Genomic DNA, 12973 nt, shown 5'->3' with positions numbered 1-12973 from the left:
CCATACTCGTGCCCATTATACCCAATGGATTTCAAAAAAAATTCATTTATGTACACCCATATGTATTATTTTAATCCATATCCTTATCCTAATAAGAATTTTACTCGCTAGGTACGCGGGTAACGGGTATCCATTGACATCCCTACTCTGCCCCTCCCCATCCCCTCTCTCTCCCCTTTCTTTCCCATGTGTGTGTGTGTTTTCTTTTCTACTTCAATGGAGGATGAACTTAGATTCGTCGCTTTGCTTGGTGGAGCCTGTTGATTTGAGATTGTAGGATTCCAAACTGTCCATACCCAAATGGAGGAGCTCGCTGAATTGTAAAAAGGTTTCGGAACCTGACAGTATGAACAAGTTTGGAATGTATACTCGTCCCCAAGATGCCCTAAAGAAACAACATAATTCTTCTAAAACTAGGACGTAGTTTTTCTTAGCTTGAGCTCTTCTTTTTTAGCAAAATCATTGACAAATGTTTTGAGTGCTTTCAAAACTTCATCATGATGGAATGACATTCCTGTTTGCAAAGTATTGAGGTTTGCCCAAAAAACAGATTTTTTAATTAAAAACTTCGGGCTTTTTTTTTCTTGACTTGGATACACTTCCAAGAACCTACACGTATTTCTCCAAGGGAATGGAGAGGACCACTCTCCACAAAAAGATTGCACGACAGTAGCTAGCACTTTTGTACGCAGGAAATGGAAAGGCACGTGCAGATGAGCTCATGCAAAGGTAAAGCTGGGTGGAAACCCGTGTGATTCTTTTTACCACAAAAGGGCAAAAATGAACGGAAACATCCCATCCACACTCACTCGCTCGCTCGCCCGCCCGCCCGCCCAAGTAGCCCGTAGCCCTGTTTCCCGATTTTAACCCTGAGGTAACTAGTCACACAACGGGTGGGTAAACTTTCTACTCCCAAAATGGAGTACCACTGATGAACAGAGCTATTAATACCTACCAATTCTGCCACTCACACACAGGTCTACTAGGTAGAGCAGCAGCAGCTACATGTCCGGTGTTAAAGGAAGGGAGAGAGAGGGGAGGAGAGGGAGCTGGCCCCCCATGGGAAACATCTACTGTATGGAGACGCTAGCTGCGGCGGCCTGGCGCTGCCATCACGGCCGTGCTGTTCATTCATGGCACTGCTGCGCTGCGTTGGCGGTGGCAGATGGAGAGGCAGAGGCAGATGCAGATGCAGATGCAGGGCACTGCTCTCTCATCTCCTCTCGGCCCTGGCCCTGCCCCTGCGTCTGCGTGATTTGATAAGTGGAGGCAGACGATGCAGCCAGCCAAGCCAAAGATGGCATGAATAGGCAGGGGGGCACAGCCTTTTCATCATACGTACTTGCTCCCCGGCATGCACGGGCATACAAAATCCCGCACCCCCACGCATTACGCGCAGCCGTTTTACCCAGCATGGCAAGAGCGGTAGCCCGACTGACTGACGAGGGAGCAAAGCAAAAGGTGCTAGTGAGTGGTGACTATAGCTACCATGACAAGTTGAGAGAGAGAGAGAGAGAGACCCACACTAGGCTGTCGCACCGAGAGAGAGAGAGAGAGAGGGGGATGGGGGTTTTAATTTGAAGGGCGAAGCCTGGTCACTCGTGTGTGTGTGTGTTCCCACCTCGTCATCCGTCACCACTCTCCCTCTTTCCCCTCTCTCCCTCGAGAGAGGAGAGGAGAGGGGGGCCAGCAAGAACAGCGCTCCGCAAGCCCACCTCCACGACCACCATCGCCAGCGCGCCACGAGCTAGCCAGCCAGGACAGACAGGCGACAGGCGCCGCAATGGAGATTGGCAGCGGTGGCTGCGGCGGCGGGAGCGGCGGCGGAGGGGCCGGGGACGACCCGCAGCGCCACGGGCTCAAGTTCGGCAAGAAGATCTACTTCGAGGACGCCACGGGCGGCGGCGGCGGCGGCGGCGGCGGCGGCAATGCGTCGTCGTCCAAGCCGCCCGCGGGCGGCGGGAGGAAGGGGAAGGCCGCGGCCGCCGGGGGGACGTCCGGCTCCGCGCCGCCGCGGTGCCAGGTGGAGGGGTGCGACGTGGATCTGAGCGGCGTCAAGCAATACTACAGCCGCCACAAGGTGTGCTGCATGCACTCCAAGGCGCCCCACGTCGTCGTCGCCGGCCTCGAGCAGCGATTCTGCCAGCAGTGCAGCAGGTCACCATTGCTCCTCCTTCTCTCCCGCTAGCCGCGTTTCTCTTCTCCCCGACAATTCCTTGACGTATTCTCTAGTCTAGCAGCAGTACATGTTTTATTCCTAGCCATTTTCATTTGTGCTCCTGGGGTTCTTGCTGAAAGGTTCTCACCACATTTTCATTCCTAGGTAAACTGTAGCCAAAGCATTAATAGTAGTACTAGTATTATTGTGACCAACTTAGCTTGGTGGGGCCTTGCGTTTATGTCAGCTGCTTCATTGGGTGCGGCGATTTTTATTTTTTTGGAGACAGTCATCGGCTGTAGGGGCTTGCTAATTGTAGAGCATTATATGCTTGAGTGTACTCGTGAGAATTCTTAAGCTGGTAGGTTGATCGATATAGTATTTTCGTTGATGTGACATCCCTGCCTTCCGGTTGCTTTGCATAAGATTCCCCTAGCTAGCATGTCTATTATACTATACTTAGTAGTTTAGGAGTGGCCGATTAGTGGTTTAGTAGTGGCCAAGAAATATCCATTTCGTATAAATAGTTTTCAAATGGTCAAATCAAATCAAGAACAGTGAGAAATAACGATCTTCCACTGTACTCCATCCCTTCCATTTGAACTAAAACCAGCACGACAATTATGAAACGGGGGGAGTAAGTACCGTTCTGCTTTGTCAGAAAATATGCACTTTAGATTCGAAGTTGCAAGTTTGCGCGTTGAATGAGTGATTAAAGATGATTCACTATTTTTCATTCACTAACAAGCAAGAACCCAATTGTCATAATTTCATAGTTTAGGGGGATGAATTCTACTTTATTATTTGGGTGGGGTATCCGTTGATGTATCGAAAAACTACGTCTGATTTGTGCCAATGTCCAGCTTGTCTCTGACTAGTGTCATAATGAGAAGAGCTAAGCCAAAAGGACATCTCCCTCCACACTTGATGGACAATTCATTGCCCCTTGGTGAGGTGTGCATTATTGTGTTAAGCGAGACATCTCACATCCGTACGAATGATCACAATCTTCTTTACACGTGTATATATGGTTCTTTTGTCCCTTTCATTTCAGGACTTAGTTCTCCCATGTACGGTCCAGTTTATAATTATGAAGGCCGATAAGATAATGGCTCTGTTTGTTTCAAAAGTCTCAGGACTTTTTTTTAGTCCCAACTAAAAAGTCCCTAGTCCCTATCCGTTTGTTTTAATGGACTAAACAGGGACTAGAGGTCATTAAATGACATGCAAAAAGATCATGTTATCCCTAATAATGTAGTAGTAGTTATTAAATGACATGCTAAAAGTAGGGGCATTGTTGGAAAAAGTGTCAAAAAAGTCCCAAAAAGACCCTTCCATAGGGACTTCTTCCTTTAGTCCCAAAATCCCCTTTTTAGTCCCTAAAAGTCCCTCCCGTTTGTTTCACATGGGACTAAAAGGGACTTTTTTTAGTCCCTACACCAAAAAGTCCCTGGAAACAAACACCCCCAATGTTCCTTAATGGAATGTTTAGTACTACTGCTATATAAGGAGAGAAATTTTAAGATAGTCCTTCTTACCCCTGGTCGTTGATCCCTCGAAGATAAATCCGACTACCAAAATATAATAGGTAACATATGAATATGGACGAAAATCCATTTATGAGCCCAGGCTCATCTGCACCCGTGCTGAATAAAAAATTTAAAATAAATACAAAAAAAATCTAACAATTCTATCTTTTTTCATGGTAGATAATTTGGTGCATGAGGTCCGTTCTAATTTTAAATATTTGAACAGCTCTCGGCAAAAAAGACAAATTCGGGGTCTCTAAATAAGTTTATTGTTCATCCACTATTTTGACCTGATTTGTCTTTTTTGCTAAGATCTGCTCAGATGTCCAAATAATTTGAAAATTGGTTTGGACCCCACGCAAGAACTTGTCTACCATGGAATTATTTTTGGATTTTTTGACTCTTTTTTAGCATTTGTCTTGATTTTTTTCCTGAACGGATGCAAATGAGCGTTGTACTCATAGTTTCGACACATTTGATGCTATCTCATTCCAAACAGTGATTTCTTATATATACTACTCCCTCTGTCCCAAAATAAGTAACTCAAAAATGACTCAACTTTGCACTAACTTTAATACAAAGTTACGTCACTTTTGAGTCACTTATTTTGAGACGGATGGAGTACTATGCATGCATGCTTGTTCAAAGTAAAATATTGTGAATCTTACGTGATCACATCCTTCGGCGTGGGAAAAAAATCTAATGTGATATGTACTTTATATTTAAAAGTTTTTTTCTACTTAAACATGCATGTTGGCATTTTTTAAGTATATAGGTGTGGTACAGCTGGCAGAAATATAGCTTATGTGAAATACTTACAATTACTGATCAATATATAAATCCATATATATATATATATATATATATATATATATATAAGAATGTGATATATTTTTATCTATATTTCTAAAAAATATCACACTTTTTTCTTAAGCAATTAATAATTTATTTTGCAAGAATGCATAATAGCAAGCTAAACACCGGTACAAGATTGATTGGTATAACATTAATTAGATTGTTTTATTCCATCATTATTATTTACCATCATGATTTAGGGACACTATAATCTCTTTGCTAGTTACCCGCAAAAAGAAATCTCTTTCCTAATTTGTAGAAGTAGTAATTCCATAATGACCTTGCACAATCATTAACATTATCTAACCTTCCAATTCCAAGAGGTAATAGTAATATCAGCCATTGGATCATAAAAAGATGATGGCTCCTATCCTTTGGGACCATCTTAAGGACCAGTTCTTTTGATGATTTTTTTAAGCTTCTAGAATAAGATGTCCCCTATCCAGCTTATTTTAGAAGCTCAACCAAAAATATTTTTTAGAAGCCTACTAGTCAAGTCTTAATTAGCAGACTTTTAAAAAATAAATTTGATTGGGCTTCTAGAATAAGCTGGATAGGGATAGCTTATTCTAGAAGCCAATAAAAAAACTGACCCTAAAAGAGCTCACATAAACAAGAGACACATTCTTAGCACTGCCGCATACTCTTTTTGTCCATATATTATGCTTGTTTGCTCCCAAGATAAGCTAAAATATACTATTTCCGTTTAAAAATACTTGTCATAGGAATGAATGTGTCTAGATGTATTTTAGTTCTGAATACATCCATTTTCATACATTTGTGCGACAAGTGATTCCGGACATAGAATGCTTGAGCAGCTTGCTACATCTTTGTTAAATTTGTACTTTGAATTCTGCTGAAAACAATAATACCGCCAGCACTTTGTTCCATGAACATCGAGTGGCCTACTTGATTTGCGCTTCTGCTCATCTTGTGTTCGCAGCGACATGAAAAAAATATTTATCTGAACACGCAATGATAAAACCCAGTCATCATACTCCCCGTAAAATAATATAAAAACATTTAAAACATTATTTTAGTCACTCTTATATTAGTTGCAGAGGGAGTAATAAGTTCAGTTTGCACCACTAATTCTGTGCTCGCATTTCTCAGGTTCCACCAGCTGCCTGAATTCGATCAAGGAAAACGCAGCTGCCGCAGGCGTCTGGCGGGCCACAACGAGCGCCGGAGGAAGCCGCCTCCCGGCCCTCTGGCATCACGCTACGGGCGACTCGCCGCATCGTTTGGTGAGCAATGGCCTCTGTTTCCTCGCAGCCAATCCGGTTGTGCATTTGCTGATTTGCTCTCGTGATTCTTGGTCCAGAAGAACCCGGCAGGTTCAGAAGCTACCTGCTGGATTTCTCCTACCCAAGGGTTCCAAGCAGCGTGCGGGATGCATGGCCGGGGGCTCGGCCAGGCTACCGGATGCCCGGTGAAATCCAGTGGCAAGGGAACCTAGACCTGCGTCCTCACACGGGTGCAGCCACGGGATACCACGGCCCCCAGCCCCACCATGCATACAGCGGCCACGGCGGCGGCTTCCCCGGCCCAGAGATCCCTCCAGGTGGGTGTCTCGCAGGGGTCGCCGCCGACTCCAGCTGTGCTCTCTCTCTTCTGTCAACTCAGCCATGGGACAACACACCCCATGGTGCCAGCCACCACCATCATCGGTCGGCGGCCATGTCCGCCGCGGCGGGCTTCAATGGCAACCCACCTGTGGGAGTGTCACCCTCCATCATGGCGAGTAACTACATGCCGCCGCCGGGGAGCCCCTGGAGTGCCTCCAGGGGCCATGAAGGTGGGCGGAACGCGCCACACCAGCAGCTGCCACATGACGTCCCGCTCCACGAGGTGCACCACCCAGCAGGCTCTAGCCAGCATGGTCACTTCTCAGGCGAACTCGAGCTCGCCCTGCAAGGGAACAGGCCGGCGCCTGGGCCGCGCGGCGATCACGGCGGCGGCGCGTTCGACCACCCCGGCAGCTCGTCCAACTGGTCCCTGTAGGGGCCAATTCCAACTACGTCACCCAAAGTCTGCGCAGAGAAGCATGGACCTGCCTGCCGTTCAATTTTACCTTCTGGTCACCAGTATCAGTATGGGAAGGAAGGGTTCCGAAGTGGCAGGCGACTGGTTTCTTCCTTATGCATAATGTCCATGAAATCCAAACTATTTGCGCCCATGTGATGTAAACCTAAATGAATTTCAAGTATCGGTGTGCTTGCCGAGGACTCTTGGCTCGGCGTATTTATTCCCTTGTTACTCCTGCACTGCATTGCATTGCCAGGAATCTCTTCTTGTTTATGCATGCAAAGTTGAGATCGCAATCACACAGCGTGGCTTTGCAGCATGCTCTCAGCACCGGTGGTGTCCTGTTGATGGGCTGGCTGAGGTGAGAATGTGACATCAAGCTTCTTTACTCCAAAAGAACAGATCAGTGGTGACTGATGACAACTCTGGTATATTCTTCCCCAAAACATCAGCACTTGCTTTCATGTGACGGAGACTGCCGAGGTGAATGTGTTCCAAGCAGGCATCTCTCCATTTTTTCCGTCACCATTTGCAGGGATGCTGATCTAGACCTTGTGATAGTGTTGATTTTGTTTGGTGGTACAGCTGAAACCTTTGATGTTTGCCAAGAGCGTGTGTGTGTGTGTGCGCGCGCGCGCCTCTGGATCTCAACAGCATTAGGGACCCCACAAAGAATTGCCAGAGGTAGGGCAGGATGGTTGATGCAGTCGTCATGATGACATAATATTTGAACTCAACACTAACAAATCTTGTGCCACATGTTAGCCCGTGATCAACAAACAGTGAGCATAAATGGGTCGCTAGTTCACATGCAAGATCGACACCAATGTAATTGCACTGTACAGGGATTCCGGCATTGGCTAGAACAAGAGATAAACAGTGCCATCCTTCCCAAGACACTAACTTCAACAGTTCGGTTGATGATTCATGAATAGTCCCTCGATTAGAAAGAAATTGGAAACGTTTAGTGCAATCTGCTGACATTACCGCTAGCTGAATTCAACTTGTTTCTTCACCGCTTAACACTAGTGTCTTTTGGCTGCGGTAACTTCATTCAGACTGGTTTCCCGCAAAAAACAAAAATAAAAACTTCATTCAGGGTTTTGGACAAGTCAGAGACGTAACTTGAGCTCTAAAAAGGGGCATGTTCACACGGTATGCGAACTCCTGAAGCTTCCAGTTCCATCACTATAGCTTCAAACTGACGCAAAAGGATTTCTCATATTTCATGTTTGGCCATTTATATTTATATTAATATAAAAGAGAAATATATTGCTTCAAACTGACGCCCATGATATTAATTTAGAATATATTGCTTCAACTCTCGCCAAAAAAAACACGCTGGAGCTCAGTTTCTACAGTTGGCTATGAACCAGTGATTGTGTTAAGGACTCAGGTTAACCGTGCTCAGTCAACTAATCAAGAATATCCCAAATGTCACATTTACTATATCTGCATGATAAAGGCAAAACGAAACAATAAGTTTGTAATCCAGTATGTGAAGAATCCAATGCGGTAATGCCAATCATTACTGAATGCCAGAATGCATTGCTCATAGAATCATCACCTGTAGCAGGAAGGACAGTCCCTTGTCACTATTGACAGAGTGGATCAGTGATCATCTTCATTAGGACCAGGGCATTCATTTGCCAGTGCTTCTGCTGACTCAAACTGAGAAAACAACCAAGACAACCATGTGTTAAAGCATTGAAGATGGCACAACAAACACACAATTTCTAAATGCATCGTTATAATAAAAAAATAAAATATAAATAGAATAAAATGCGATAATTGCAGTTTCTGATTGGTAATGCAGTAAGAGGGTGGAGACAGGGATGTTCTATGTCGTCGACATTTGGCATCATTGTGCCAAATCGGTTCGCCAGTTCATGCATGGGTAGGGTTGGGGTGGGGGGGGGGGGCAATCTGGGAGCAAAGCTTAGGGCCCGTAAAGGAGCCCTGCTTGACCAAATTAAGTCGTTGGTTGTGATTGCCGACGGCGTTGGCCTCTATGCGGATGAGTGGCTTGTGCGCTACACCCTTGGAGCCATCTTCAAGGGTGAAGAGCTCCTCTCTCAACATAGAGGGGGGCAGAATTGGCTCTACAAGGGGACTAATACAGCCTACTTCAAGGCCATTGCTAATGGTCGGCAGCCGAAATGCTCCATCTCGTGCATGTGGGAGGGACTTGTCCTCCTTGAGCAGCCAGGAGAGATTAGGTACGACATCTACTCCTTCTATAAGGTATTCTTCACGGCGGAACCCTGCAGTGGGGTTTCCTTGGCAGATGATTGTTGGCAAGTGGCGGCCAAAGTCTCGGCCATGGAGAATGGGGAGCTGACTTTACCGTTCTTGTCAGAGGAGGTGGGAAGGGTGATTGCTGACACGAACGCTAACTCGGCGCCTGGCCCCGATGGCATGCCGGTGGCTTTCTTCCAGAAGTTTTGGCCACCTCAGCCAGTGGTCATGCTGATGTTCCATGAATTCTATATTGGGACTCTTGACATGGCGTGCCAGAACTTTGGTGTCATTATCCTGATCCCCAAAGTAGTTGGGGCAAAGGATATCCGACACTTTAGGGCGATTGCCGTGATTAATGTGCTCGAGCGGATTTTTGCGAAGGTGTGTGCGACACGCTTTGCACCGGTGGTGGAGCGCCTCTCACACCCCTACCAGTCTGCGTTCCTGAAGGGTCGTCACATCCATGATGGGATCCTGGGCCCTTCATGAGATAGTTCACGAGGTTAGGGCTCTCCATCATAAAGGCATCTTTCTTAAGCTTGATTTCCAAAAAGCTGTTGATCATCTCAATTGGTCCTTCCTCCGCTTGGTGCTTGAGCGAAAGGGGTTCGATGACCAGTGGTGCTCTTGGAACATACAGTTGGTCCGGAGTGGTAGCACGGCGATCAATATTAATGGCGAGGTGGGCCACTTTTTTGGTCGTCGCGGGGAGTGAGGCAAGGGGATCTTATTTCCCCGCTTCTCTTCAACCTCGCGGTTGACAAGCTAGGTTGGCCGCCACATCTTAAGTATGCGGATGATACCATGATTATGGTGGAGGGCTCGGATCTTAACATCGTCAACCTCAAGTTTCTCCTTCTTGTTTTGAGGTCATGGTTGGTCTTAAGATCAACTACGACAAGTGCGAGATGTTGGTTTTAGGTTACTCTGAGGCACAGCAGCAACGAATAGCAGACAACCTGAATTGCAGGTTGTCCTCCTTCCCCATTGAGTACTTGGGGATGCCACTGTCTGCCTCAAGGATACCGTTGAGCGAATTCGACCTGCTTATGGGCCGGGTTGTCCCGGGCGGAATCTTGGTGTGGGTGTTTTACATCCAAGGGGAGTAAGACTGTCCTAATTGATTACAACCTCTCTAGTCTCCCAATGTATATGATGGGGTTGTATATACTACTCGAAGGGGTTGACAGTTCGATTCTTCTAGCAGGTGATGCATGGCAGACTTTTGTTGCGTCACATGAACGTGACCCTTATGTTATGCTGGGTATGGCGTAATATTCGAGGAGAGGCGGGCCTATGGCTGCAGCTCATGCAAGCAAAGTACTTGAGGGGCCAGCCATTGCTTGTGTGCTCTCGAGCGGATCAAGTAGGAGATCCGCCTAGGATTGTCCTTCTCCATTGGCAATGGAGAGGGAGCCCTATTCTGGCTTGACCCATGGATAGATGGAGCCCCATTATGTAAAGGGTTCCACAACCTGTTTGCCATCTGCACGGATCCTATGGTTTGCGGTCTCCACGGCTGCCCACAATGGGCATTGAAACATCTTGTTCCGACAATCATTTGGGCAGGTGGAGACCGCAGAGTGGGCTTGTTTGCGGGTGGCCCTCCCGATGGTGCTCGCGGATTGTTTGGACACCATACACTAGCGTCTTGCACTGTTGAATCTGTTCTCTGTTGGCTCGGCATATCATGCCCTGTGCAGGTGTCAGGCTATGGCATGGACCAAACCGCTCTGGAAAGCGCCCTTACCCTTGAAGATCAACAATTTTGTTCGGCAATTACTTAGGGATCGCCTCTTCTGGCTCGTGTTTGTGGCGTTAGCATGGACTTTGTAGACGACGTGCAATAAGATGGTGATTGACCGAGTCTTCCTTAGGTGGGCCTCTGATTCCTTGCATTTTTGCAGTACTGGCAATCACTATGTAGACAGCATGACCGCGATCGGCTGTGCCTTATGATGAATGCGATGCATGATGCCGCCCGCCGACTTGCCTCGCTGCAGCCCCCCTGAGACTTCCGCCACTTGGTGGTCTTTTTTCCCCATTTCTTTTATGTTTTCTCTGGGCATGTGTTGTGCTGTTGCTAAATCAGGATATTCTATTTTACCGCACTTGGAACTGGTTGTATGGACGTGGTGGTTGCTTTGTCCATAAATCGGAGCAAAAGCCTATTTCAATAAGTGCATTGGCAACACCAGAGATATGTAATAAAACACTGATTCTACTTTGTTTTTCCAAAGATATTATTTTATTACAAGATGGGGGGGGGGGGGGGGGGGTCAGATATGAACATTCTGCCAGCTGCAGATAGTTGGCTTGTGTCCAGCATGAAACTAACCTTGCATCCACAGTAAAGGCAATAGTAGTGTTGATCACGCAGCTTATCCAATATGGTTTGTAAACCCTGCAGACATGTCAATCCAGTTCCTTCAGCAACAATTCTACAATAATTACTTGGACAGAGAAAATCTAGAAAAGAACACATGGCAACAAAATAATGATAAAAAAACCAGGATTCACTTTCAGACCCAAGCCACTTTCTAGTGCATTTGCAACAACACAATAATCATGAGTTCATGAGTCATGACAATGGATAATTGTTAAAACATGTGTGAACAGCCCAATATTGGACAATAAACACGTTGTCACAAACTCACAATTATCAATTGCCATGAGCTCATGATCATTGTGTTATGGTAAATGCAGTAGGACGTGGCCAGATTCTGAATAATGAATCCAGCATATATTACTGAATTATATCTGATACACGACAAATCCATAAAACCTACAAAAATTATGGTGTTCTATCTAAATCACGATCGCATACACAACCCCAAATGTTGGAATTTTTTTCTCATCCACTTCACATTTTGTAACAAAACTTGTTAGTAATTAGCACACATTTGAACATGTCGGTCAGAACCTAATACCGAGCTTGCAATCCTAAATGTGACCAACAGAATTACAGAACAAAAGTAAGAGTATCAGAGCAGTGAGAAATGGCTACCTCTTCAGTGATCACCTCTTCCTCTTCCTCTTCTCCCTTCTCCTCCCCATCGGCCGCCGGTGGCTCCACCTCCCTGTTCTCCAGCTGCGTGAGCACCGCCTCAGCCTTGCGGTAGTCCCACACCAACCTCCGTCCCTTCCATTGCGTGCTCTTCCTCGACCTCAGCTCCACCACCATCTCCTCCTCCCGCTTCCTCTCCCTTTCTTCCTCCTCCCGAGTCTTGGGTTCCGGTGACTGCGGCAGCGGCGCCACAGAAGCATCTGGCTCCGCCCCGAGTCCGGCCCGAGAGCGGCGGATCTCGATTCCGACCGGCTCGGAGCCGGCACCACGGGTTGCCGGGTCGTATCCCATCTGCTTCAACATCTTGAACCCAACGTTGCTCTCCGGGATGGCCTCCGCCATCCCGGCCAAGGTGCGGGCGTCCTCCTCCCTCTGGCTCCTCTCGCGCTCCTGCCGCCGGCGCTCCTTCCACGGCAGCACCTTGGCGCGCTTTGCCTGCCCTCGCGCCGGCGGAGCCGGCTTGGGCGGTTGCTTCCGGACCCCGAGGCTCCTGGAGGGAGAGGAGGGGCTCGGCGGGAGGAACTGGGACAGGTCCCCCATATAGTCGTCCTCGGCGTCGGCCTCAATGTCGGCCTTCGTCTCCATGGCACTCCGGTGGTCGGGGCGTAGCGAGGTCGGCCGGGGAACGGCGCGGCGACTTGTTTGCGGCGGGTAGGGTAAGTCGGTTTACACTTTATAACAAGTACTCCCTCCGTTCCTAAATATAAGGATTTTTAGAAGCTTCGCTAACTATGTACAAATGTATATAGACATACTTTAGAGTGTAGATTCATTCATTTTGCTCCGTATGTAGTCATTTAGTGAAATATCTTAAAAGACTTATATTTAAGAACGGAGGGAGTAGCTGGTAATAAGTCATTTTCATGTCATTTATAGTCTATTTTATAGCCAACGTATACAATAGTTCATTGCAAAAGAGTATTATTTTTTTATTATATAGTCCATCTTTCATACTCACAAAATACCTAGGAGCACGTGCTAGAGCTGACTCTTAGCTAAGAGCCCGCTTACCTTCTCTCCCCTCTTCTCTTTCCTCTAACTAAACAAAAATATATTAGTTTATTCTTTATAGTCAGCTGACTCAGCTTTATTGTA

At 46.7% G+C, this 12973-nt stretch overlaps 2 protein-coding genes across 4 annotated transcripts; one reads left to right on the top strand and one right to left on the bottom strand.

Annotated features, from left to right (window-relative positions):
• The first annotated feature begins 1514 nt into the window (after positions 1-1514).
• LOC123407106 (squamosa promoter-binding-like protein 17) lies at positions 1515-6790 on the top strand. Of its 2 annotated transcripts, none has more exons than XM_045100154.1 (3): positions 1515-2157; positions 5656-5789; positions 5870-6790. In XM_045100154.1, the coding sequence occupies exons 1-3, from the start codon at positions 1784-1786 to the stop codon at positions 6544-6546; spliced, it is 1185 nt and encodes a 394-aa protein (XP_044956089.1). In that variant the 5' UTR covers positions 1515-1783; the 3' UTR covers positions 6547-6790. The 2 variants fall into 2 exon arrangements, with proteins under 2 accessions (XP_044956089.1, XP_044956088.1); XM_045100153.1 differs by having other exon boundaries at positions 1516-2157; positions 5867-6790.
• LOC123407107 (G patch domain-containing protein 11) lies at positions 6674-12555 on the bottom strand. Of its 2 annotated transcripts, none has more exons than XM_045100156.1 (4): positions 11819-12549; positions 11150-11215; positions 8138-8241; positions 6674-7629 (listed from the first exon to the last, which is right to left on the bottom strand). In XM_045100156.1, the coding sequence occupies exons 1-3, from the start codon at positions 12461-12463 to the stop codon at positions 8182-8184; spliced, it is 771 nt and encodes a 256-aa protein (XP_044956091.1). In that variant the 5' UTR covers positions 12464-12549; the 3' UTR covers positions 6674-7629; positions 8138-8181. The 2 variants fall into 2 exon arrangements, with proteins under 2 accessions (XP_044956091.1, XP_044956090.1); XM_045100155.1 differs by lacking the exon at positions 6674-7629 and adding an exon at positions 7843-8022 and having other exon boundaries at positions 11819-12555.
• Positions 12556-12973: the final 418 nt, after the last annotated feature.

The sequence above is a fragment of the Hordeum vulgare genome, chromosome 7H (assembly GCF_904849725.1).
Source record: "Hordeum vulgare subsp. vulgare chromosome 7H, MorexV3_pseudomolecules_assembly, whole genome shotgun sequence".
In the NCBI taxonomy this organism is placed as follows: domain Eukaryota; kingdom Viridiplantae; phylum Streptophyta; class Magnoliopsida; order Poales; family Poaceae; genus Hordeum; species Hordeum vulgare.
The sequence above is the reverse complement of the archived record's forward strand: the minus strand, read 5'-3'. Positions and strand labels throughout refer to the sequence as shown.